This window comes from Myotis daubentonii, chromosome 17 (genome assembly GCF_963259705.1).
Source record: "Myotis daubentonii chromosome 17, mMyoDau2.1, whole genome shotgun sequence".
Taxonomy (NCBI): Eukaryota; Metazoa; Chordata; class Mammalia; order Chiroptera; family Vespertilionidae; genus Myotis; species Myotis daubentonii.
Window position 1 is genome coordinate 38,485,004 of NC_081856.1, and position 27,851 is coordinate 38,512,854.

At 37.2% G+C, this 27,851-nt stretch overlaps 1 protein-coding gene and 1 non-coding gene across 14 annotated transcripts in view; both read right to left on the bottom strand.

Moving 5' to 3' along the window:
* Positions 1-27,851, bottom strand: part of OXR1 (oxidation resistance 1) — a 338,860-nt gene that overhangs the window by 53,295 nt on the left and 257,714 nt on the right. For 10 of the 13 annotated variants that reach the window (XR_009449529.1, XM_059671926.1, XM_059671916.1 and 7 more), the window contains 6 exons: positions 24,127-24,209; positions 22,131-22,238; positions 20,760-20,873; positions 12,616-12,768; positions 4,842-5,026; positions 655-1,406 (listed from right to left, as the gene is read on the bottom strand). Coding sequence is in view for 12 of the 13 variants with exons in the window: in XM_059671926.1 (XP_059527909.1) it covers positions 655-1,406; positions 4,842-5,026; positions 12,616-12,768; positions 20,760-20,873; positions 22,131-22,238; positions 24,127-24,209 (1,395 nt within the window). In the remaining variant the exon portion in view is untranslated. The remainder of the gene's footprint in view (positions 1-654; positions 1,407-4,841; positions 5,027-12,615; positions 12,769-20,759; positions 20,874-22,130; positions 22,239-24,126; positions 24,210-27,851) is intronic. The other 3 variants (XM_059671919.1, XM_059671927.1, XM_059671924.1) reach the window with 1 other exon arrangement.
* Positions 17,192-17,327, bottom strand: LOC132220249 (U8 small nucleolar RNA). The gene has a single exon (XR_009449747.1). It is a non-coding gene; the product is annotated as a U8 small nucleolar RNA (small nucleolar RNA).

The following is a 27,851-nucleotide window of genomic DNA, read 5'->3' on the forward strand; positions in this document are numbered from 1 at the left end:
CCTGAGCTGTACTCCATTAACCTATTAAGCAGAAGCACTGTATATCAGAAATGACTATTTCTGTAATTTTCATAAGTAAACAGTTCCCTAAAACAAAACTGAAAATGGTGTTTTAATTTACCTTTAGTGCTGCTTTGTAAAAGAAAGCATTTACTTAGACAATGATAGAACTTCTGGATACTTGAGGAATTTAAAAAATTAGATTTTTGTCTAATCGTAGTTTTTTAAAAAGATGGGATTACAACTTTGTCAATTACAAATTGCAATTAGGATATTATATATGCAATGAAAAAAATTATTTTAATGAGATAACACACCAAGAACTAAAAGAAAAAAAGTTGAGATATCAAAGGTATTACAGAGGTTGTGTACATTTTCAAGAAATACATTGTTTAAAAATAGAACATGGTGAGTTGGGAATGTTTAAACATGGTAGAAAAGATGCTCATTTTATGTATAAGCCACTGTGGGGTAAGAAAAGTCAAAGAGATTAGAAACCAAAGAATATTATACTTGTCCCCAGAGAAACATCAGCCAAGGGCCCAACAGATTATTCTTTAGAGTAGCCTAAGAAATAGTGGCTTTTGAGTCACCAAGGAAAGAGGGAAACAATATGCAAATAATATGAGCTTTATATATTCTTTTAACACTTACCTTCTGTATCAACAGTTGCTATTTTATGCTTAATTTCCTTTTGTGACACCTGTTGAATATTGTCCCTTTGCTGTTTAGTCTCTTGCATAGTATGCGTTTTCCAGAGTTTCCGGAGCTCTTCTACCTCTGTCTCTGAGTCCTGTTTTTGTTCCTTCCCTTGTTTTCCTTTGACAGTTTGCTTTAGTTTGAATTCTGTTGCTTCCCCACAAGGCATACTTTCTTTTTCATCCTCTTCTTGGTGCAGTGAATTCTCATTAAGAAAATCCTGGTCTGCATTACCTTTAATATTTATGCTTCCTTCTTTAGGGTCTAATATTTCTTGAACATTATCTGTTGCCTGATCTCCTTCCTTAGTGGCCATTTTGAGATTTAAATCAGTTTTAAGGGAAAGAGCCCCAACTTCATTTGGAGAATGTCCAGAATCAGATTTTAACTGATCAAGAGTAGTAGTAGATTCTGATATGATTGTAGAACATTCTATTCCACTCTGATTGACAGTCTGCACAGACTCTGATGATGCACCGGATGATTTACCTTGTCGCAGCTCATCTGAAGAGACAAGCTCTTCCCGTACCAGAGACAGTTCTGATTCTGTGAACACGTCTTCAAAAAGGGACTCCTCGGTGCACCTGGGAGCAGTGCTGGCACTATCATTGACCACATCACGGATTCTTGAGTCTATTTCATCAGCATCACTTCTTGACATTTTCTTTAAGTGGCAGAAGTCCCTTCCTGATAACTGACCTATCTCTCTGTCAGTAAACAAAATTATAAGTTATTAGACTTTTTAAACTGTAGTCTTTCATTGTCCACAAACTTACCACTAAATTAATATTCCAAAAAAAGGCTTTTACAAAAGCATGTAGTATACATCTCTTAATAGCATATCAAAAATTTTGATTTATTCATATAGACAAGCGGTTCTCAACCTGTGGGTCGCGACCCCTTTGGCGGTCGAACGACCCTTTCACAGGGGTCGCCTAAGACCATCAGAAAACATATATATAATTACATATTGTTTTTGTGATTAATCACTATGCTTTGATTATGTTCAATTTGTAACAATGAAATTGGGGGTCAACACAACATGAGGAACTGTATTAAAGGGTCGTGCATTAGGAAGGTTGAGAACCACTGATATAGACCAAAGTGATAGTAAAGCTTTTGCATCAATTGCTTAAGATATGGAAAACATCAATGCAACATTTCCTGAATTAATGTACCTGAAGAGAAGATGATAGATAATACAATTTTTGGGTGAAGCTATAATTCTAAATTAAAATTTATTCATTGATAGAATATGAAAAATAAGCTTAGGTAAAATTTTGATTAAAATTTAAATGTCTTAACAAAGTAATACATTGATTGATATTACACACACGTGCACACATGCAGTGCTTATTTTACATTTAAGTAGAGATTAAACTAAAATATAGAGCTCAAAAGCAAAGCTCAAAGCCAACCTGAGTAGAACTGAAGCAAAAGTACTCACTGGAATTCTCAGGCTACCAGCAACAACTCAATAACAATTCTAAGGGAACTTGTTTAACTAAAGGGGTTAGACATTAGATAGCTAAATGGTTTATAATTACATCTAGATTTTCATGTTTAATGGCATTTATACGTAAGCAGTAATGTTCAAAAGTTAGATAGTCTACGTTCTTGAAAGAGGTAGTGCAAACATTTAAAGCATGAAATATAAGTCAGCAATTAAAAATGACAGTTAAAAATAGTTTGCAAGAAATGGAAACTGCATGAGTTCTTAGTGGAAAAACTATTAACATTTATGAAAGTTTGAAAATAAAAAAGACTGAAAAATAATTCAACACAAAAATAATTGGCTATCTCTGGATGATGAAGCTGAGTTAACTCCTTTCCTCTTATTCTACTTTTTGGTATTTTTCAAATTTTCTAAAATGAGTATGCATGACTTATATAACAAGAATAGAAAAATTTTATTTTTATTAAAAGTATTAATTAGTTGAAGTTCAGTTCATAGCTCTGCCTCTTGTATTTAATTCACCTTAAAAAACACAAGCATTTAACTTGTGCTATAAAATACGTAACAGTGTCATCTACTGGTGATTCATTCAAACTGCTCACAGGGAGGGGCAAAGTAGGTTTGTAGTTTTGAGTACTCGAAACAAGTTAGTTTTTGTATAATTATTGTATTATTTCCCATATGAACAACTATAAACCTACTTTTGCCCCACACTGTATATAGGGTCTTGGAAGCTGGCAAAGTTTTGGGAAACTGTACCTGTACGTTTAATAAAAGGTAATAAACAAACCAAACAGGATATATATTTATATAAGTGCTGTAATCTTCAGAGTTAAAATGCCAAATACTAAATATTTATTAATGCCAATGTGCTTTTACTGCTCAATATAGTTGCAGAACAATACCTTTAAAATCAACTTCCCAAGCAATTTAAGACAAAAGAAAGTCAATAAAATCTTCTCTCATTTTTGCCATGACACTACTATGAAAAAACCACTTCATTTATATGATTTGTTACAAATAGTTTTTAATCAATTAATAAGGGAGAATTAAATGATATTTCTTTTTGAAGAAATAAAAATGTTTAGATCAAATGCATGGTTTTTCCACGTGACATTATGAATAATAAAACAGTGATATGCAAGAGGAGCCCTAAGGTATCCTTATAGGATAGTTATGAATCATTCAGCATAAGAGAATCCCAAAATATCATAATACAAACGGAAAAGCAGGACAGCAGGAAGTTAATCTTAGCAGTGACTGACAATATATACACACATATATAATCTTGTTTCTTTTTAAATCTAATCCTTCACTCCTTCACTTTTGCCTTATCCCTCCACCTACTCCAATGGATATTTGCTGAACCTGACTTTGAATAATCTATAAGAATAACTGACACTAGAGAATATCCTAGGAATTATCTGCATCTATAAAGAGGAGTTTATCATGACAAAATATCTATTGAGTGGAAGGTGTAATCAATTTTTTTAATAAGAAACTTTATTCTCCACAGGTATCAACAAACTCATGCAGGTTGCCTCAGAAACAGAAATAACTTGTTCTTCTCCTCTGTAAGTAGTTCTTTCCCACAGGTTAATATTAAAACACCATTCTTCATTCCTGTGGGCTAATACTGGGATATATATCTCAGTATCAAAGTGAGGCCAGATTTTAAACTGTTGACAATCAGTATGGAGAAATGGGGGAGTTCTTTTCTATTACATATCAATTTTTTCCCCCTTTCTACTTCTTTCTTTTATATACCTACCTTTTACCTTCTTTTTATTTCTTATTCCTCCCTTTTCTCTAGTCATTCCTTTGATCAAGCACATTATGAACAAAGATTATGCTGACCTGTAATCTCACACCTATGTTATCCGAATCACAATCAGATAACCACACATTCCATGGTTAACTCTTTTAATTGTGCAATTATGGATCTTCTCCCCTATATTTTACACTTTTCTGAGAATGGATATAAAAATATAAATAAATAACTAAAAAAACAAGCTGCTCTGGTTGTAGCAATGTCAGGTCTTTGCTCATGTGGCCTCCCCAAATCCCACCCCCGATTTTACTGACAGAGAAAAATTGGAAAGCTACCCTTCATTACTTATTACGTTAAACTACTCATATAGATAATTCAAAATTCTGAATGGTATGTCTGAATAAAAATAATAGCTGGTAGCCCTAACCGGTTTGGATCAGTGGATACAGTGTCAGCCTGCGGACTGAAGGGTCCCAGGTTCGATTCCAGTAAAGGGCATGTACCTTGGTTGCGAGCACATCCCCAGTAAGGGGTGTGCAGGAGGTAGCTGTTTCTCTCTCACCTCTCACCGATGTTTCTAACTCTCTATCCCTAGCCCTTCCTCTCTGTTAAAAAATCAATAAAATATATATTTTTAAAAAGCTGGTATACACTGTATTAAATGAGTACTATAGGTTATTTTTAAGTATCCGGTTCTCCGACCAAATATAAAAATATAAACCTAAAACACTCTTAACTATTCTAAGTGCACTGAGAAGAAACCTTCCAACATTACAGATGCTTTTTGTTTAATTATTAAGAAAATGAAAAGCAGCTAAAATAAAACTAATAAAAATACTTAAGAGTATTAGACAAGGGTCAATCAATTATCTAAATGCAATAAAATTGCAAAGGAGTATAAAAAAACACTCTTACATGGGTAAGGATTCCTTTATTTTGCTATCCAAAATTTCTTTGTACATTGCAGCTGACATCACCTCTTCCATTGGACACATGATCCCATATTCCTCACAGCCATTCTCTTGAACCAAGGGGTCAGATTTATGTGGATCAAACATTATATTATTTGGTGTAACTAGCAGCACACCACTGACTGTGCCCTAAGATAAAAAGAAAATAATGTTTAATCTTCAAAGTTTAAATTTTCAAAAAGTATGCTAGCTATTTTTACTAATTTTCTCCTGATATTAGGCCATCTATTATACGGAAAAGCAGTACATTCAAGCACTAAGGCATTCTCATGGAAATGTTAATAAAACACAAATTTTCCCAGTAAGTGCTCCACTTTAACAGAGGCAAACTACAAAGAATATTATATTCATCCTCAAACAAGCAAGTCAGGTATAACATTTGCCGCCTCAGTAAAATACTGAGCTCTATCAGCAAGATAACTGCAGTAAAGGAAGAAGGGATTGTAAGCTCCTGTAAGGCATGAGCCATGCTTTACATTAATTTGTGTACTGCTTCTTGTGTTGTTCCCTCACTAGAGGTACCAAACATAGTTTTATGTACACAATGCAGGTTTCATAAATACTGTTGACAATTCAATCCATTATAAAGAAAAAAACAGCATAATCTCTTTTAAAATAGATTTTTGTAAAAATCGATTTCACTTGACTCTGCTGCTAGGCATGTGACCTTGGGCAAGCAAAGCCCCTGGGCCTCAGTTTTTCAATCTCTAAAATTAGGTAATTTAGATGACCTCCAAGGTAACCAGTAATCATTTTAAATTTAATCATGAAAGCTATGAATTTTAAAATATGTTCATGTAAATAGTGATGCTAATATGAAGAGTCCAACCCTCTTATTTACAAGGAGCAAACTAAAGTCCATAAGAAGCTGATCCCACTAATATTAGCTAATGTACTGTATGTTTTATATGTATCATGCTTTATATACATTATTGTTCATTTGATCATCACACTGAGCTCTGAGATGAGTATAGATGAGGAAACTACGGGTGAGAGAGTCCTAAATAAAACATGACTACAGCTACCTAATAAACATTAGAACCAAGTTTCAAAATCCGGGCAGTCTGTGCTTATACTATAATCCTTCCACATTTATGTAGCAAACTCTATAATCACTCTAATTCAAGTGCTAAATACTTTGATCCCATTTTTAAAATTCCCATTCCACTATATTCTGTAAGTATAAAAATGAAGAGCTAGACAGAATAATAAAAATAAAAAAGTTACTTCAAAGTTGTTTTGTGTTTTTTCTAAAGCTATTAAGAAAAAGAAAAACTTAAATCCTGAGGAGGATCAAGATGGCAGAATAGGGTAAATGTGGTATTTGCCTCTTCCCACAACCACATCAAAATTACAACTAAATCACAGAAGAACCATCATTCAGAATTGCCTGAAATCCAGCTGAATGGAAGCCCTACAACTAGAGAATTAAAAAAGAAGCCACATTGAGACTGGTAGGAAGGGCAGAGGCGAGGAACCAGTTAGCCTGATACCCACAGTGGTCTGTTTTTAATTGGGAGGGATATTTTGGCTGCAGAGGTCACTACAAGGAGCAAGGGGGTTCCAGTCTCACACTAGAGTCCCCAGCCCAGGGTTCCAGTGCCAGGAAGAGTAGTCCCCATAACTCAGGGCTGTAAAAACCAGCGGGGATCGTGGCTGAGTGACACTGACACTGCAGGAGTCCCAGGCAGTTGCTATTAAAGGGCCCAAGCACAGACTCACTTCCTCCGAGCTCCAGCACTAGGGCAGCAGCTTGAAAGTATCCAGGGGCATATGGGGAAGAACTAAATTATCTGATATCAGGGCAAGAACTGGGAGGCAGCTTTCTCCCAGACAAAAGTGTTGGCTGAGGTCATTGTTCCTTGGCTGAAACCTCCCCCACCACAGAGCCTACAGGCAGGAGCCACATCTGTGTCTCCATTGACCTGGCCCACACTGTTCACCATACCCTGGTGATTCCAAGAGACCCTGCCCCACCCATTTTGTAGCCCCTCCCAAGCTGTTTGCAGTAGCTTTTCCATATGAATGGCCTGTCCTTGCTCAGGCTTCAGACTTTCCTAAAATTTCTCAAACAAGCAGCAGCTGGCCTCAGTGTGCCACATACTTCTAAATAAGTGGCCCCAGGCCTGGCAGTAGCAACAGCCTGCCAAGGTTCCCAACTTGACCTCTCTTGGACACCTGTAAGCCCCACATAAGTAGCAGTCATCTGAAGATCTCTCTGTAGCTTTTGCTGGGTGGCCCCAGGTAGGGCAGAGGCAGTAGCTGACTTTGCACCTCCCAGGAGCCAGTGCACCGGTGGTCAGTTTCAGACCATGCCAGATTACACTTCTACTACATCCATGAGCAACACTCTTAAAGGGTGGGCTCAGTGAGCGTCAAAGCCCAACTGAAGCAAGTCTTGCTCCATTGGAGTAACTCCTGCACAGCAGCTCTTCTGCTGTGGTCATAACTGGTCCTCACAGCCAACTGGCCTAGGGGTCAATCCCTCCCAGTATTGCCAACAGCAATCGAGGCTCAACTAAAACAGGACAGTGCACACAGCCCACACAGGGGCACACTTTGAGTGTCCAGCTCAGATGACTAGGGAGGCTGAGCCACTGGGCCCTACAGGACACCTACTACACAAGGCCACTTTACCAATTCCAGGAGACATAGCATCTCTACCTAATACAGAGAAACAAACACAGGGAAGCAGCCAAAATGAGGAGACAAAGAAACATGTCACAAATGAAAGGACAGAAGAAACCTCCAGAAAAAGAAGTTAATAAAATAGAAACAAACAAAACAACCACATACAGAGTTCAAAACCAGGGGTGAGGAACCTTTTTCTACCAAGGCCATTGAGATATTTATAACATCATTTGTGGGCCATACAAAATTATCAACAATTATCCTGCTATTTTTGGTCAAACATTTAATTAACTCACCCATAATGCCAGACCAAATAATTTCACGTCTTCCCCACCTCTGTTCAAAACAATAGTTATAAGGATGATCCAGGAACTTAGTGAAAACATCAATGACATAAAAAACAGCCAGTCAGAATGAAGGATACACTAACGGAAATGAAGAGTAATTTACAGGGGATTAACAGTAGAGTAGATTATGCCAAGAATCAAATCAGTGATTTGAAATATGAGGAAGCAAAGAATAACTAATCAGAACAGAAAAATTAAAATATAAAAACCCAAAAATATGAAGATAATGTAAGGAGCCTCTGGGACAACTTCAAGTGTACCAATATTTGCATCATGGGTGTGCCAGAAGAAGAAGAAAGGGAGCAAGAAATTGAAAACCTATTTGAAAAAAAAAAAAAATGAGAGAAAATTTCCCCTACCTGGTGAAAGAAATAGACTTACAAGTCCAGGAAGCACAGAGTCTCAAACAAGATGAATCCAAAGAGGCCTACATCAAAACACATTATAAACTAAAATGAAAAAGGTTAAAATCAAAGACAGAATCTTAAAAGCAGCAAGAGAAAAGCAGTTAGTTACCTACAAGGGAGTACTCATACAACCATCAGCTGATTTCTCAACAGAAAATTTTGAGACCAGAAAGGAGAGGCAAGAAGTATTCAGAGATGAAAAGCAAGGACCTATGACCAAGATTACTCTACCCAACAAAGCTATCATTTAGAATTGAAGGACAGATAAAGTGCTTCCCAGACAAAGAAAAGCTAAAGGAGTTCATCACCACCAAACCAGTATTACATGAAATGTTGAAGGGTCTTCCCTAAGCAGAAGAAAAAGAAAAAAAAATAAAATAAAAAGTATGAACAATAAATGGAAATAAATACAAACCTACAAACAATTGACTCTAAAAGTCAAAATAAATGAACAAAGAATCTAATGAACAAAATAAACTGATGAGTAAATAGAACCAGAGGCATGAAAACATGGAACAGACTGATGAATCTCATAGCACAGGGGCATAGGGGGACAGGAAGAGATTAACCAAAGAACTTATTGCATATATGCATTACCCATTATCCCTGGACAAAGACAATAGGGTGGTGAAGGGCTGGGGTGGAGTGGCATCTGGGTGAAGGGGAGCCTTCTGAGAGGGGGGAAGGAAGGACATCTATAATACTCTCATCAATAAAGATTAAAACAACAACACTTTAATCCTGCTTCATTTGGTATCACACTCTCCTTCCAATCCCATACTCAGCTCTGTGAATTTACCTGGCTTAATTTGAAGAACATAAAACTACCATTTTGGTGGGGGAAAGGGAATCAGTCCAAAAGTATGAAAAGCATTTCTTTTAGTTTAGACAGAACCATGGGCCACCTGAATAAGTATTTTCATATAAACCACAGCCTACTCATCTTTTGATTAATATTTTAAATAGATTCACACACATCAATTTGTATTCCTGGATTACACCAACTCAAGCCAATGAGAGATGGTAAAGTATACTATAGGAACATTTACATTGCCAGGGATAATCTAAGAAATAGATAATTAAGAGTAGAGAATATATAATGTAAAAATACCTTAATACATATTCCATATATTCAAGAATACAGAAGAAAGATTATGCAAGTGAAGTAGGAACCATGAAGATATGAGAACCAGTTTGAACTTAATAGAGATAAAAAATACACTAGATAGAACAGCAGATTAGACAAGGGAGAAAAATATTAGTGAACATAAAGATACAGCAATTGAAATTGTCCAAAACAAAGAACAGAATACTAGTGAGCTATGAGACACAACATCGAGCAAGCCAAACATGCATAATTGAAGTTCCCAAAGAAGAGAACATGAGAGAAAAAAATATTTGAAGAAATATGGCCAAAAAGTTTACAAATTTGATGAAAACTATAAACCCACAGATCCAAGAAGCTAAATGATCCTCAAGCAAGAAAGAAAAAGAAAAATACACCAAGGCACATTGTAAAAAATTGCTCAAAAACTGATAAACAGGCCATGTTGAATACAACCAAAAGAAAAAACTGTATTTTTTACAGAACACCAAATATAAAAATAACAGAAGACTTCTTTCTCTCAGAAACAATGCAGGCCAGAAAACAGTGGCGTTCTGAAAGAAACATCTTCAAAATTCTGAAAAAAAATAAAAACCTGTCAACCTAAAATTCTTTGCCCAATGAAAACATCTTTCAAATACAAAGAAATTGCCAAAGATATAGGATAGCAAATATGCTTATGAAAATATGCTCAATATCATAAGTCATTAGGAAAATGCAAGTTAAAACCATGAGTTACCACTAAAGACCAATTAGCATGGCTAACAATTCTAAAACACTGACAACAATGAATGCTAGTGAAGATGTGGAGCAACAGCAGCTCTTATTGATTGTTGGTACAAATACAAAATGATACAATCACTTTGGACGACATTTTGGGAGTTTCTTACAAAGCTAAAAATAATCTTAACATATGATCTAGATCTAGCAATAGCACTGCTTACTTACCCGAATGAGGTAAAAGCTTATGTCTACACAAAGAACATGCATGTGAATGTTTCTAGCACCTGTTTCACAAGTACCAAAATTTGGAAAAAAACAAGATGTCCTTCAGTCAGTGAATGCAGAATATCCACACAGTGAATTATTATTCAGCATTTTTTTTAAAAAAAGCTATCTAATCACAAAAGAAAGGCAGGACTCTTAAATGCATATTGCTAAGTGAAAGAAGACAACTTGAAATCATACAATTATACTGTATGATTCTAACTATATGACGCTCTGAAAAGGGCAAAACTATGAAGACAGTAAAACAATCAGCAGTTTCCAGGGAAGAATGAATAGGCAGAGCAAAGAGAATCTTTAGGGCAATGAAACTATTCTCTACTAGAGGCCTGGTGCATGACATTCGTGCACTGGGGGTGGGGGAGGGAGTCCCTCAGCCCAGCCTGCACCCTCTCGCAGTCTGGGACCCCTTGGGGGATGTTGCAGCAGTGGGAAGGCTCCCACCACTGCTACTGCACTCTCCAGCTGTGAGCCTGGCTTCTGGCTGAGTGGTGCTCCCCCTGTGGGAGCTCACTGACCACCGGGGGCAACTCCTACGTTGAGCGTCTGCCCCATGGTTGTCAGTGAGCATCATAGCGACCGGTCATTCCACCATCGGTCAATTTGCGTATTAGCCTTTTATCATATAGCAGTGGTTGGCAAACTGTGGCCCCTTGAGTGTGGCTCTTCCACAAAATACCACATGCGGGTACGCACATACAGTGCAATTGAAACTTCGTGGCCACACTCAAGGAGCCAAAGAGCCGCATGTTGCTCGCGAGCCGCAGTTTGCCGACCACTGCTATATAGGATGATACTTTACTGGTGGATTGATGTCACTATGTATTTTGTTAAAGCCCATAGAATGTACAATACAAAGAGTGAATTCTAATGTAAGCCCTCCCACACCTTCCCTCTGAGTAAGGCATGGAAACTCATTTTAAATATAAAGACATAGGTCAGAAGTAAAACAACAAAAGAGATAAACTGTTAACATTAATCAAAAGGAATATGAAGTGACTATAAGTATTGATCAAAGTAGATTTCATGGCAAGAATATTACCAAGAATAATGAAACAAGTCAATTCAGCAAGACAATATAAAAATCTTAAACATTTGTATACCTAATGGCAAAGTTTCAAAATACACAAAACAAAAACAGAAACGAAAGGAGAGATAGAAAACACACAATTACCATGAGGTATTTCAACATCCTCTTGTCAATAATTGATAGAATAGACAGAAAATCAAAGGGGATGCAAAAGAACAACACTATCACTTAACTTGAATTAATTGACATTCATAGAATAGTCCTCCCAATAGGAGCAGATACACATTGTTTTCAAGTGCAAGACATACCACGTTCTGGACCATAAAATAAGTCTTAAATTAAGTCTTCAAAAAGTAGTATGTTATCTAACTACATGGAATAACATCAGAACTCAAAAACAAAAGATATTTTTTTAAATCCCCAAATGTTTACAAATTAAACACTCTAATATTCCATGGGTCAAAGAAGAAATAAAGAGAAAATATTACTAACTGAATGAAAATAAAAATACAACATATTGAGAATGTAGGTCCAGTTAAAACAGTATGTAGGAAGAAATTTATAGAACTGAACACCTGTATTTCAAGTATTCATAATTTATTAATTTTGATTATTAGGCAGTCATAATTTTTTAAGTTGGTATCATAGTTACTTGCTAAGCAATACCTGGAGTTTATTTTCCAACTCTGTGTTACTTTACCATATTGCTTCTGCAGACACGATATTCTTTGCTGTGTAAAGCAGCAAGGTGTGGTACATAAACAGAGATTCAAACTCAGTTTGAATTCTGGCCATGACAGAGAATCCTTAGATTCATTAACCTTTTCTGATATATATATTTTTTCCTGTGAAGAAGGAATAGGACCACCTATTTTTAGTTGATAAAATAATTAAAATAAAACACCAAAACAATTTCTGGCATATAGTAGGTACTCAATGAATAGCAGTTATCTTCCTATTTGGGTATCATACTAACTCTGCAAGGATTGGCACTTCAAGAGTGCCCACAAATAGTCATTTTATACCAGCTTTTTGTAGTACGTTTATGTATGCCATTGCCTTTAATGATTTGCAACAGATTACCAGATTGTTATGAGCAGAATCCACACTAACTCAAACTAGTAGTTCCACTAATATTTTAAAAAATATTCAAGCATTTGCTGATGTTGGTGATTTAAGGTACTATTTGTTACCTTGCCTCTGGTAACATATTTGCAATTAATTTTTAGAAACTTCTCAGTAAATGCTTCTTCCTCTTCAGAAGTTGAAGATACAACTCGTGCAGGTCGAATACCAGTAAATGTAGACAAGGGAGTTGTTTCTTTCGGGTACACTGCATCAGGATTCTTAAAAAAAGAAAAGAAAAAAAAAAAGGCACTTCAGAGAACTAAATAAAAATAAGCACATTATTAAAGCCAAATGAATAGCTTCCCTCAATAAGTGTTCTTCCTTCTCATCACATTCTGGAGGTCAGCCCAAAATGTTCTTATGTAAAAAATATAGGTAAGAATGGCACTGTTTTCACATTCATTAAAGATTTTTAACACAGCTTATACTTACATTTTCAATAGTTTTTGAATGGGGGATATAGAAATATGAATCATTAGGAGAATTTTTTTTTTAATATTTTTTATTGATTAAGATATTACATATGTGTACCCTCTACCCCCCCCCCCCCCGCTCATCCCCTCACCCCCCCGTTGTCCGTGTCAATTGGTTAGGCCTATATGCTTGCATATAAGTCCTTTGGTTGATCTTTCCCCCTTGCCCCCACCCTCCCCTACCTTCCCTCCAAGGCCCGACAGTCCAATCAATGCCTCTCCGTCTCTGGATCAGTCCTTGTTCATCAGTTTATGTTGTTCATTATATTCCACAAATGAGTGAGATCCTGTGGTATTTATCTGCTCTCCAGTTCCATCCATGCTGTGGCAAATGGTAAGAGTTCCTTTTTCTTCTTCCTCTTCTTAAAGAATACCTTTCAGCATTTCATATAATGCTGGTTTGGTGGTGATGAACTCCTTTAGCTTTTTCTTATCCGTGAAGCTCTTTATCTGACCTTCCATTCTGAATGATAGCTTTGCTGGATAAAGTAATCTTGGTTGCAGGTTCTTGCTAGTCATCTCTTTGAATATTTCTTGCCACTCTCTTCTGGCCTGCATGGTTTCTGTTGAGAAATCAGCTGACAGTCGAATGGGTACTCCCTTGTAGGTAACTGACTGTCTTTCTCTTGCTGCTTTTAAGATTCTCTCTTTATCTTTTGCTCTTGGCATTTTAATTATGATGTGTCTTGGTGTGGTCCTCTTTGGATTCCTTTTGTTTGGGGTTCTCTGCGCTTCCTGGACTTGTAAGTCCATTTCTTTCACCAGGTAGGGGAAGTTTTCTGTCATTATTTCTTCAAAAAGGTTTTCAATATCTTGCCCTCTCTCTCCTTCTGGTACCCCTATAATTCTGATGTTGGTACGCTTGAAGTTGTCCCAGAGGTTCCTTACACTATCTTCATATTTTTTGGATCTCTTTTCTTTTTTCTTTTTCGGTTGGGTATTTTCTGTTTCTTTGTATTTCAAATCTTTGACTTGATTCTTGGGATCCTCTTGTCTGCTGTTGGATCTCTGTAAATTATTCTTTATTTCAGTCAGTGTATGCTTAATTTCTAGTTGGTCCTTTTTCATGTCCTCCATGGTCTCACTATACTCCTTGAGGGATTCATTAAATTTATCGGCGGTTTCCATAAAATTCTTGAAAAACCTTATAAACGTGGCCTTGAACTCTATATCCAGTCGTTTGCTTTCCTCCGTTTCTGCCATTTGTGACCTTTTTCTTTGTCTCCGCATTTTGGCTGCTTCCCTGTGTTGATAGAGTGGCCCTGCGCGCCAGGTGTCCTGTAGGGCCCAGTGGCTCAGCCTCCCCAGTTACCTGGGGTAGACACTCTTGGTGCCTTGGTTGTTGTAGGATCACTGGGAGGAATTGACCTCCAGGCCAATTGGCTGTGGGAATCAGCTGTGTCTGAAGTGGGAGAATGGTCCCCCTCTGACCACTGGGTGCAGTGGCTCCTGGATCTAAGGAGGTGCTAATTCAGCCCCTGCCTGAGGCCACACAGCAGGAGCCACGAAGAGGCTCAGCTGTGAAGCAATGCAAGCCGCTGCGGGGCCTTGGGCCTTCTCTTGGAAGTTCTGGGTCTGCCTGGCTGGGCTGTAGTTAGGTACATTCACATGCAAAAGCCTCTGCCGCAGCCTGGGTGGGGCGGGGTCTCAGGGAGTCAAAGGGCGGTGAAAGCAGCTAAGGTGATTCTCCGCGCCAGGAGCCGCGCATCTCAGTGTCCCGGTAACGGCTGCAAGCACCTCTGAGGGAAAGCCGCCCTCAAGTTCGCCCGCTGCCGCCTGACAGACCAGCCTCTCCCCATATGAGCCCTGGGTCCCCAGAGACCCGCTGGAACCGGAGTTCAGAGCAGTCGGGAGCTTGTGATTCAAATAGACAGCCGCGTCCTCAGGCGCCACCCCCTTTCCGCGCGCGCGAGCCGCCGCCGTACCTCTGCACTTCACCTCTGCAGCTCCTCTGGCTCTAAGCGTGCCCCTCTTTTCTTCTAGTTGTAGAAATTACACTCAGCCAGCCTTCCTGTTGTTCTGGACGATGTTTGCTCTGACCCTTGCGGCATTCTTCAATTGTTGTGTGAGGTGACAATTTCCCGGTGTTTATCTATGCCGCCATCTTAGTTTCTCCCCCATTAGGAGAATTTTGAATTAACTGACAAACTACATTTCTTGTATTCCCAACTCCACACATATAAATATACCATGCACATACATGTGTGCGTGCATACGCGAACACACCCACACCCACACACACACACACACACATTCAGTTGCTCCTGAATTAAATTGCTGGTCCTGATAAGACAATTTACTATATCCCTTAGGTGTTGGGAGCACAGGAAAAATAGAGTGGTTGTTTGTGATACCTAGGAATTTAGCAGAACCCATACACTGAAAGAGCCTTTAAAATTTCAAGCTACGCTCAGCCAGCTTGGTTCAGTGGTTGAGCATCCACCTACAAAACAGAAAGTCACGGTTCAATTCCCAGTCAGGGCACATGCCCAGGTCGCAGGCTCAATCCCCGGTGTGGAGCGTGCAGGAGGCAGCCGATCAATGATTCTCTGTCATCATTGATGTTTCTATCTTTCTCTCCCTCTCCCTTCATCTCTGAAATCAAAACAAATATTTTTAAAAAAATAAAATCTCAAGCTACAAAGAATTTATCAATACCATTCTACATTGTATCAATTAGCCATAAGTTCTTTTTCTTTTCTGGTGCCATGAAGCATTCTCTCAGTGAAGCCTCTGAACCTTCTCAAAATGTTTTAATACTTAAAATAGAGGTTTACCAAGAAAAACAATTACAGTGAAACACAATCAAACATTTTTTTAATTGAAGATGTAATAATATATATGCTTCTTTATTAACGTAAGAACTAGTGGTGACTGATAATTATAATTTTCAAGTAGATGGCAATAAACAACATTTTATGACATATACAACAATTCTAAAGTGATCTGAAAATATCTGTGAGTTCTAGTGGGGACAAAGTCACAGGTATGCCCATTGCTACACTATAGTTTGCTGTTTATAGTACTAATTTTTTAAAATGTTAAGATTTCACTAAAAATATTTATATCCAGGTTCACTGACCCCTTAGAACTAACTGATGGTTCCCCCCAAAGTTCTATTTTCTGTACAATGTAGGAAGAGTAGACAGATGCCTTTTGATCTTTGTTTCAAACACCTCCTCAGAGGTATTTCATACCTTATGAATAAGTGTACAATGCCTTATTGAATACTTTTCATAGCAGTAGCAAGGTTCTTCAGAGTTTTAAGCTAAAAACTGCCACTTTGTTACTAATATCTAATAGTTCTGATCTGGTCTTTTGAAATAATCAAGCCTGCCTCTTTTTCTATCTCACAGTCTTTAAGATATTGAAAAGAGCTATCCATTTTAACATAACTCTTTCTACTCTAATAAATGGATCCTTAAACCTATATGAGGACAGAATTTTCATACTTCTTTTCTAAACTTCATTATACTCCTCCTAAAATGTAGGGTTGAATCTCTAGAACTTGCGCAGATATTTAACAGGTATTTTATGAAAGAAGGACAGACAAGTGCAGAATACTGAAAAACATCTGTATTTAATATACTATATTTTTAAAATATTGAATTATGGGTTTTAAATATTGAATTGTGTTTTTTTCAGGGTGGGAGCTCCAAACACCAGGCAAGTCCCCCCTGAGCAAGTAGCCTTTCTTGCCTGAATGAGATAGAAGTTTGACAAAAGACCATTGTGACACCAAGTATGGTCAACATTAAGAATCATTTTATAGAAAATTTGAAGATACACAAAATGATTCTTGCTCATTCAAGTTTCTGAAAGTTTTAAAAAAATATTAATAATAAAAATTTGGAGCTTAGATATAAGATTTACTGGCGACAAATACTTCCGGAAAAGACCAGAGATTCCCTGCCAATTGAATCAGCTCAAGACAGACCCTTTCATATTAGTGAGACACTTAAATCAGAAAAGCTGACAAACTAAAACCTGCTGCTCCCAACCCAAACAGCAAATACAGAAAATTCCCAACTGAAAAGAACGCTGTGGGATGCCATACTATGATAACAAAGTGGCTAAGTTTACCAATTACGCTAAAACCCAACCAACAGATTCTAACTAGCAGCACAAGTATAAAGGGAAGATGGTCAGGAAGAACCAGATAGGAGCAATCAGGGCGTAGCAATCGGGGTGTTGCAACACCTGACCACGCAGTAACCTTAATCACGGATCATGCAAACTCCAGTCATCATGTTCTGTTCTGCCCTCCAAGAGGTGGAATAGGTAAGGATTATCCTATCTGATCAACTAGAATTATGTTTAACGGTTGAATGACCCTGTTCAATTACTCATCTCTAGTAATAAAATTCTCAACCTTTGCATTTTATGATGCAAATTAATGACATTACACTCAGCCTGTTAATTTAAGTTAAATAATTAAATAAGGGATATTAATAATATTAATGGATATTTATGAATAGTTATTATATTTAAGTGTATTATATGGACCATTTCATTTAATTTTCAAATCACTCATATAAGGTATATACTATTACCTTAATTTTTTTCAATTTTGTAAGGCTTTTTTATTGTCAAATATAACACATATGCAGAAAAGTACATAAAACATACGTGTACAGATAAATGGATTAGTATCAGCACCAGGTCAAACAACAGCACATTGTAGGCAGCCTAGAAGCCCCGTTTGTCCTTTCTTGACCACAATCAAGTACCTGGAAACCCTATGGGTTTGGGCTTTTTAAAAAATGTTTCTTTATTGTTATTCCCTTAATTTTTAGGGAAACTTATGATTAGCTAATTTCTGTAACTTGCCCATTGAGTAAAACGAAGCTGAGATACAAACCCATGTTGCCAACATGTGAACTAGTGAGGTTGAGTTCAATACCACATACCTTCCCTTTCAAATATCTTCTAAATAAAAGATAAATGTGTGAAGGAGAAAAAGTCAATGCAGAGCCATTGAAAGGCTCCTTACAAGTGGGAACAAAGCTATCAACAAATTTTGATATCCCCAAATCCAGTTGACATTATCTACTAGTTAACAGTATTATTCACCAAAACTATAATCAAGTACACTGTCAAATGCTTTTCTTAAATGAATATATATTTCATTGAACAACATGATCTCTGAGATTCCCTCAAAGTCTCAAATTCTACAACTCAGTATCTATAGCAATCCCAATTTGTCAATGTAATCCTATCAAAAATAATACATGAGATTAGCTTGGCAAATGTTCAACGTATAGCACTGGAGAGTATATTTCTTTTAAATAAAGATCAAAGTTGTGCAGAGGAATCTTAATCAGACCTCATTAAAACTTATATACATGTACATTATCCAAAGTATCAGTGTTTCTAGGTTGCTGTTTTTAACTATTGTTTATATATTTTTTAAATTAACTTTACTGGGGTGACATTGGTTTATAAGATCATATAGGTTTTATGTGTACATTTCTATGATGCAAGATCTGTATATTACATTGTGTGCCCACCACCCAAAGTTAAATCATCTTCTATTACCATACATTTGGACCCCTTTACCCTTTACTACTCCATCCCCTTCCCTCTGGAAACCACAGGCACTTCTTAGAGAATATAACTTTTACCTCATAGTCACTCACACCCAACTGTTGTTTATAGATTCTGATTCTTAATGCAGTGATTCTGAAGCTCACTTGAATGCTTTCTGAAGCTCCTTTGGCAAATTAAAATGAATACTTTTTGTTTTATTACTAGTATGCCATTTGGCATCCTAAACTTACAGTGCAAAGTGGAGCAGAGAAGAAACCGGTGTCTCCTAAAGTCAGCAGATCAACAGAGAAGATTCTCTCATGAGTCTAGCCCAGGGGTCCTCAAACTTTTTAAACAGGGGGCCAGTTCACTGTCTCTCAGACCGTTGGAGGGCCGGACTATAGTTTTAAAAAAAAACTATGAACAAATTCCTATGCACACTGCACATATCATATTTTGAAGTAAAAAAACAAAATGGAAACAAATACAATATTTGTATCTGCATGTGGCCCGTGGGCTGTAGTTTGAGGACCCCTGGTCTAGCCATTTAATGGAGGGAGAGGAGAACCATTTATGGCCTATGTAATAAAAGCATAATATGCAAATTGACCTAACGGCAGAACTACCGGTCGCTATGACACACACTGACCACCAGGGGGCAGACACTCAATGCAGGAGCTGCCCCCTGGTGGTCAGTGCGCTCCCACAGGGGAAGCGCAGCTTAGCCAGAAGCCGGGCTCACAGCTGGGGAGTGCAGCAGTGGTGGTGGGAGCCTCTCCTGCCTCCGCTGCCGGCAGGTGGTAAGGAGCGAGGGGTCCCGGACTGCGAGAGCCCCTGACTGCGAGAGGGGTGTCTGACTGCCGGTTTAGCCAGCAGGCAGACATCCCCTGAGGGGTCTTGGACTGCAAGAGGGCACAGGCCAGGCTGAGGGACACTCCCCCTCCCCGCCCCCCGCCTCCCCAGTGCATGAATCTCGTGCACTGGGCCGCTAGTAGAAACATAATCATTAGGTCATTATGAAAATGGGAAATTCTAATTAGTATCAATTTACATAGAAAGTCACAAAAATGTAATTCCTTTCAGAGACATTTTATTCAAAATTTGTGTGAGTGTGAGGGCAAGAAAAAGGCCTCTTTTTCCTTGCTTTAGCCTTCCAGAATTTATGAGAAGGGCCTGGTAATAAGACACCAAGATTGTTAGCTCCTTTGATTCAAACAGCACCTCTTTTCAAACTGCAAGACAAGATAAGCTACTTTCAAGGCTACAACCTTGCATACCCCTCCTCCCTGTGGTTTTCATGACTCCAGGGAAATAGATGCCAGAGAGTTTCAAAAAAAGCTGCCCCCTTTTCAAACTCTTGTAACTTTTGCTCTAAGGATGTTTTATAGGCTTGTGAAGATGCTAATGAAGACACCTCCCTCTGACATCTGCCCAGACTAAAATAAGCAAACTAACTTTTCAAAGATAACCCCCCTGATCCCCCAAATCCTCCTCCCTTCCTTGTTACCTAGCAATTGCAGCCAAGGCTTTAAAAGGGGGAGCCACCGCTTTACTTCTTGCCCTAGTACTGGTTAGCAATGGACCAGCCCTTCCCGGGAAAGTAAAATAAACTTCCTCTCTGCATCTATCTCCTCTCAGTTGTGAATTCTTTCACAGCTGAAGTCACTGGCCAAAGCCCTAACAGTTTTGGTTCCTTGAAATTCATTTGTAAAATAACTTACATAAAACATTCATTCCTTAAAAATTCTAAATTAATCCACTATTAATTACTTAGAATTAATTCTCAGAAGAACGACTAAGATGATAATAAATTATTTTTTAAAGGTAGTATGTCAAGAACTCAAGAGTTCTAAGTACTATATAAATATTCATAGAAAGTGAAATAATAATCAAATTGAACATGGACTTCCTATCATGATATTCTAATGTTTGTTAGGTAAAACTTCCTTAGTGAAATTATTACATGGTATTTTTAAGAGTGAATTGGTAACTATCCTTGGACCAATACCACCAACAGTAAATTGATTTATGCTGCCTGGTTTAGTAAGAATGTTTCACTTTAAAAACTGGGATCTACAAATTTAAGTAAAAAAGAAAAAGAAAAATTTTATTCTACAATAGTCAAAGTAGGATTTAAAAAACATGGTGATATATACATGTACAGTGAGATGCATTCACAGCTATCTTTGAAAAGTAGGGACACTTACAGTGGCCTTATCAAATTCAGCCTCAGACGATGTTGGTGACAGGGGACTTATCGGGCTTAGCGATGGAGAGCTCTCCACACTGGAAACATAGTCAGGATCAGGAACATATAAAACCTGGAAGAAAAGAAAACATTCACACAAACTGAAATATTAACAAGCAGATCATGTTTTATTAGCAAGTACCATTAATGACCTTTAGCAACAAATAGAATAAAAATCTTCAGATTAAAAGAATGTTTTCACCATAATAATTGTAATAAAATGAAAAAACACATATTTAAATTCAATTAAGAAAAGTTTGATAATACGTACATACTATCAGGAATAGGGTGGGGAAACTCCCTATGGGAGTTCCTCTTTTCAGTAGCTAGCAAAATTTTAAATGCACATATTCTTTATTACAGCAATTTTACTTCAAGGACTTTATAGAAATCTCCGTATATAAAGAAAAAAAGATATGTACAAGAGTGTTCCCTACAGTGGGCATAGCAAAACAGTAAAAATAGTCGAAAGCTTACACTGTCTAGTTAAAGTATATAAATACAGCGCAACTCCAGACATAAAAGAATCTGAGATTGTACTGTGCTTATATAAAGTATTTTCCAAAGTCAAAGTCAAATAAAAAAAATAAGGTTAGAAGTCCTGTCAAATGTGACTCAGGGTTTAGAGCACCTGCCTGTGCACCTAAGGGTTGAGGGTTCAATTATAGGTCAAGAGCATGTACCTGAATTGCAGGTTCGATCCAGCCTGGGTGTGGGCACGTTCAGAAGGCAACTAATCGGTGTATTTTTCTCACATATCTCTATCTCTCTCTCTCTCCCCCCTCTATCCCTTCTCTCTCTCTCTCTCTCTCTCTCTCTCTCTCTCTCTCTCTCTCTCTCTCTCTCTCTCCCTCATTCCCTCATTCCCTCCCTTCCACTCTCTCTAAAAATCAATGAGAAAATATCCTTGGGTAAGAATTAACTAACTAACTAACTAAGCATTTTTAAAGGGCTAGAATATTTCTGGAAGGGGACACAAATAAGTAACTGTGGTTGCTTCTTTAAAAAGAAACTAGGTATCTGAGTTAGGATAACTTAACCTTTAAAAATGTCTGAATTTTTTTTATCATGTATTGCTTTGGATATTTTAAAAAGCTCTTTAAAACTAAATTTAAAAGACAAATCAAAATTATTTTGTATATGTATTAAGAAAAAAATCATTTGGACATAAGTGACAGTTAATTTTCTCTTCTGTAGCCAATCTGATTTGTTCAAAGCACGCATAAAATTATTATTCTTAAATTTTCTATATTATTAGCTATGTTGCAATGAATACTATCCGTCTTGGTACTTAATGCTTCTAAACACAAATGCATAGAAAAAAACCTACCTGTCCAGTAACAACTGCTCGGGAGAATAACTTATTTAACTGAACAAGTTCGTTTGGTGTTGTATCAAATTTCAGGGCTATACTATTCAAGGAATCCCTTGATTCAACCTGTTTAAAAGAAAACATACATTATTTTAACCCCTTAAAACAGAAAAACTGAAACTATGAGGTTTAGTGATCATTAATACGTTTACGGATCAATCTTACATTTGATTAACAAGTGGTATTTCCATCTTTGAAGATAGGATAACTTGAAAAATTCAGTTCATTTTAGCAAATGATTTCAACCTATTATATAGAGTATATGCTTTATCATTATAGATCATAATTACATGTGAGCCTCTACTTGAAAAATTTGAAAACAGATAATATAATTTACTAAACACAAACAAGTGATTTTTATTATATACTATTTCTTTTCTTTTTAAAAAAAATATATTTTATTGATTTTTCACAGAGCGGAAGGGAGAGGGATAGAAAGCTAGAAACATCAATGAGAGAGGAACATCAATCAGCTGCCTCCTGCACACCTCCTACTGGGGATGTGCCCGCAACCAAGGTACATGCCCTTGGCCAGAATCGAACCTGGGATCTTTCAGTCCGTAGGCCAACGCTCTACCCACCGAGCCAAACCGGTTAGGGCTATATACTATTTCTTTGCAGGAGCAGCCAATCAATGTTTCACTCTCACATTGATGTTTCTCTCTTTCCATCTCCTCCTTCTCTCTCTAAACAAAACATTATGTGTCTGTGCACATATGTGTATATATGTATACATATGCATATTTTTTAACTTTAAAGCTATCTAAAGTACAAGACAAGTTTATACTATATGTAGGTGATTTGGAAATGCATTTAAGCTAGATCATAAATATTTTAGAATAAACAAATTTTGAGAGTACACTGTGATATTAACAATTTTTAAAAACATATAGGGATATGTATTTTCCTCAATACAAAAATTATGTTTTAAATTTGATATAAATGTGTTTTATGAATATTTAAAAAATTATAATAAGAATAGATTATAAGACAAAATACCTTAGTTTTAGAATTACAGTTGTTTCTTTTATTTAGGATTTGACATAAAATAAAGGATTAAGAAATTAAAAAAAGACTAACAGACTAATTAATCAAAGACCTGCTAGAGGATGTTTCATAACTTTTCTGGTCAATACTTGATTATATCCCAAAGGTCATTTATAAAATTAAGAAAAAAATAATTTAAACTTAAAATTAACCTTCCCTCCAAAATAATGGCTCTTAATTTGAATTTAACTTTGCTACAGATAATACAAGTTTTATTGAATCACCAAAACAAAGAGTGGTAAACTCCTGAATTCAAAATCAACTAAACGTTAACAATTCTGCACAACTACATGGTTACCTGTGTAGATAATATCGTATACTTCATGCCTATAATCTTATGCCTTAATAAACACTAATGAATATATCAAATTACATTACCCAATATATTCCTATTTGAACTTATTTTCTAAATTTCTCAAGCATACAGAGAAGGTACAAACACACTCAGTTTAAGTTTGTAATATGCTTTAAGAAGAAATTTTTTTAGACAGTAAATATTCTATGCTAAGTTATCTAGTTCCTAACCTTTTTAAAATACTTAAATTGATTTAAGGCAACGGTTCTCAATCTGTGGGTCGCGACCCCTTTGGTGGTCGAACGACCCTTTCACAGGATGGTCGCCTAAATATCTGCATATTAGATATTTACATTACGATTACGATTCATAACAGTAGCAACATTACAGTTATGAAGTAGCAACGAAAATAATTTTATGGTTGGGTCACAACATGAGGAACTGTATTTAAAGGGCCAGAAGGTTGAGAACCGCTGATTTAAGGTTTTGATAATTGGTTCAATTTTAATGATTCGTAGAAAACAGTCAAGATTTAACACTGAGAGGACAAAGAATATTTTAATTAAGACTAATGCAGAGATAAATCAGCTTTTTAAAATGCAAACAACTTACAGTATACTCAATAGTCCCTTTAGGTTTCTGAAAAGACATTCGTCTCCCATCTTTTTTGTCTAGGCTCTTCTTTTGGCCAGTATCTGAAAAAAAAAAGAAATAAAAAAAAAAAAGAGAGACAAAACCCTATTAAATGTATGTTCCTTTCAGAATAATGTCAAAGATTGCTAAATAGAGCTCAATGGGCTGATATGTATGAGATTCACTAGTAATACAGCTTGTTCCCTGGGATTCTATGCTCTAAAATATAATCAACTGTCAAAAAAAGAAAATGTACTTCCTCCCTGCTTGTTGTAGGAACTGACCAATATGCAATACAATAATTGGAAATAAATTCAAAACATAAGTAACTATCAGCAGGAAGGAAGTTATAAAAAACTAAAATATGTGTCACTTCCTTCAACACATCTAAACTGATTTGAAGACTCTATCTATCTGTTTATCTATCTATATATATAAAAGGCTAATATGCAAAGTATCCCCTCAGGAGTTTGACCCAGAGAATGGGATTTTGATCACTCGCTATGACATGCACTGACCACCAGGGGGTGGCGCTGAATGAAGGAAGGCCCCGGCCGGTAGCCAGAAGACCCCAATTGGCACTGATCACCGGCCAGGCCTACGGACCCTACCCATGCATGAATTTCATGTACCGGGCCTCGAGTATATAAAAGTCTAAAAAATTAGTGCTAAGTATTTGAAAAACTTAAACACTGAGACTGAGGGGGGTGGTGGGGAAGATGAAAACTCTCAGATGTAAAAACAGGCAAAAGATATGACCAGAGAATTCATAAGAGGACATAAAAATGGCCTTTAAGCATATAAAAGTGTGTTCAATCTAACTCATAATTAGAAAAATGCACATTTGAACTACATGAATACCATTTCTCACCTATCAGACTGGTAAAAATTCAAAAGTTTGATTACACTGTTTGGTTATAGAAAAAGAGGTATTCTTCTTCATTCATGGTGGGAATGCAAAATGGCTGGTATATACTTAAATTTTATTTTCTTATGAGAAAACATTAGAAATATTTTTAAATAGTTTTTTTTACTTTTATTTTTCCATCACCATCTATCCCCTCTATGTTAAAGTTTTAAATAAAAATTTCTGCTAGCTCATAAACAACAGAGGAAGTAAAAAACACTTTCCACATTTTGTAATTTATAAACTTTTTAAGCAAAGTAAAATACAGATTACTTTTAACTAAAATATATCCTTCCTTAATCGACTTAGGAGTAACCATCAGTCTACACTTACTTTGCCTAACAGCAGTTTTTCAATCTGTGTTTCATAATATCCCAAGAGTTCATTAAACATTTAATCACAACAAAGCCTGCAATTGTTCTATCGTTGTCAAGAGTTCGCCATGGAGTGCACTTCAGCGCAATATACCAACTTTTCAGTTTTAAGTTTGAAACAAACTAAAAGTACTCAAAGTTATAAAAGATCCTGTACTATATTTTTACTTATCCTATCTAATAATAGACAAACATGGTAATTGACCATACCTTCGCTACACCTCCCATGGGCTAATCAGCACGATATGCAAATTAACCGTCAACAAAGATGGCAGCGAATTTGCATACTACAGGCAGGGCGGGACAGCGCAGCCACCAACGCAAGCCAGCATCCTGGGCCGCAGGCAGGCCCCAGAAGCACCAGAGGGGTCTGAGTTCAATTCTGACCAAGGGCATGTACCTAGGTTGCAGGCTCCTCCCTGGTCGGGGTCCAGGTCAGGGCTCATGCAGGAGGCAACCAATCAAAGTGTTCCTCTCACTTAGATGTTTCTCTCTCTTTCCCTTTCTCTTCCACATTCTCTGAAAATCAATGGAAACATATCCTTGGGTGAGGATAAAAAAATAATAAATTATTATTATATGAAAGACACATCTTGAAAATGCCTAAAGAAAGTTGTCATTTTTTCATGGTGAAGGGACTGGAATCCATGTTGATGAAAAAACCTTACTGGCTGCGGTGACTGGCAGTGGCTGCAGCAGCGGGGTCATGGGGCTGGTGCCTTCTCCTGATCAACCCGGTCACCTCCCACAAAGGGAGGCCAGGCTGCGGCTTAGGCCCTATCCCCAAAGGGAGCAGGGAGCGGGCCTAATTCATCACTAGGACATCCCCTGAGGGCTCCCAGTATGTGAGAGGAGACAGGCTGGGCTGAGGAACACCCGCCCCCCCCCTCCAGTACATGAATTTTGTGCACCGGGCCCCTAGTTTAATAAAATAACAGCTAACATTTATCAAGTGCCAAGTATATGCCAGGCACTGTTCTAAGTACTTCACATCTATCTATATATATAAAAAGCCAGCGACTGGAACACCCACCACACACAGACCCTCCCCACGGCCAGCCTCACCCCCCAATCCGGGGGGGGGTGGCCCACCAGCCAATTGCCCGTGGCTCCTCCCCACAGCCAGCCTGGCCCTGATCCAGCCGAATGTGGGGGGCCGGCCGGCCAACCTCCCACCATCTCCTCCTCTCTATAGGCCTGGCCCCGATCCACCCCGATTGGGACCAGGCTGGCCGGATCCCACCCATGCATGAATTCATGCACTGGGCCTCTAGTTTATTATATAATTCATCAACTCTCAAAGTAGATGTAATTTTTACCCCCACTTCACAAGTGAGGACACTGAGACACATTTTTGTTTATAATTGGAGGAGTGCCACTGGCATCTAGAGCAGTGATGGCGAACCTTTTGAGCTCGGCGTGTCAGCATTTTGAAAAACCCTAAGTTAACTCTGGTGCCGTGTCACATATAGAAATTTTTTGATATTTGCAACCATAGTAAAACAAAGATTTATATTTTTGATATTTATTTTATATATTTAAATGTCATCTAACAAAGAAAAATCAACCAAAAAAATGATTTCATGTGTCACCTCTGACACGCATGTCACAGGTTTGCCATCACTGATCTAGAGGGTACAGACCATGGATGCTGTTAAACATTATGTGCTAAACAATGTACACGACAGTCATCATCAAACAACAAAGAAATTGTGTACTCTCAAATGTTAATACTGTCAGCTTGAGAAACCCCGCTATATACCTAGTACCCAATATGCCTGACATACAGTGGGTATTCAATAAATATTTAACAGAAAGAGGAATGCATAAGACTTTCCCTGAGATAGGATTATTGTGGCATAATGGAAAAGGGGAGTTAGAATTTACTCCACATTACCAAAAGCAGAGACTTTATATATATAATCTAAAGCAATAGATTCCCGTCAAAACTGGTTCCAGTAAGTTTTGATACTGTGTTTTAATAATTCAGTCCAAAATACTGGTATTTTACAACTTCTATGCTAATTTCTTCTCTTGCTATTTAGAGAATGACAATTTTTAAAATTTATCTTTTAGTTACTGATTACTAGCTTAATTGCACTATGGTGAAAGAAAATACTCTAAAAAAGTTCAACTCTTTGAAATTTGTTGAAAATTGCTTTATGATCAAAGGTAAATATATGCCACCTAAAACTGAAGCAAGAATGTCACAATAATACCAACCTCTTAATATTTTTTAAGGATCTGCTTAATTTTAGATCCTTAAACAATAAGGATCGTCTTAGGAAATTCTTTCTAATGGCAACCAAATATCTTTCAGTCACTCCTACCTTCTAACCACCTAACCATTATTCTATACACGTACATATACATAAAATAGATCTTGACAATGTTGCCTACCCTAATATTAATAGCATCTCTAG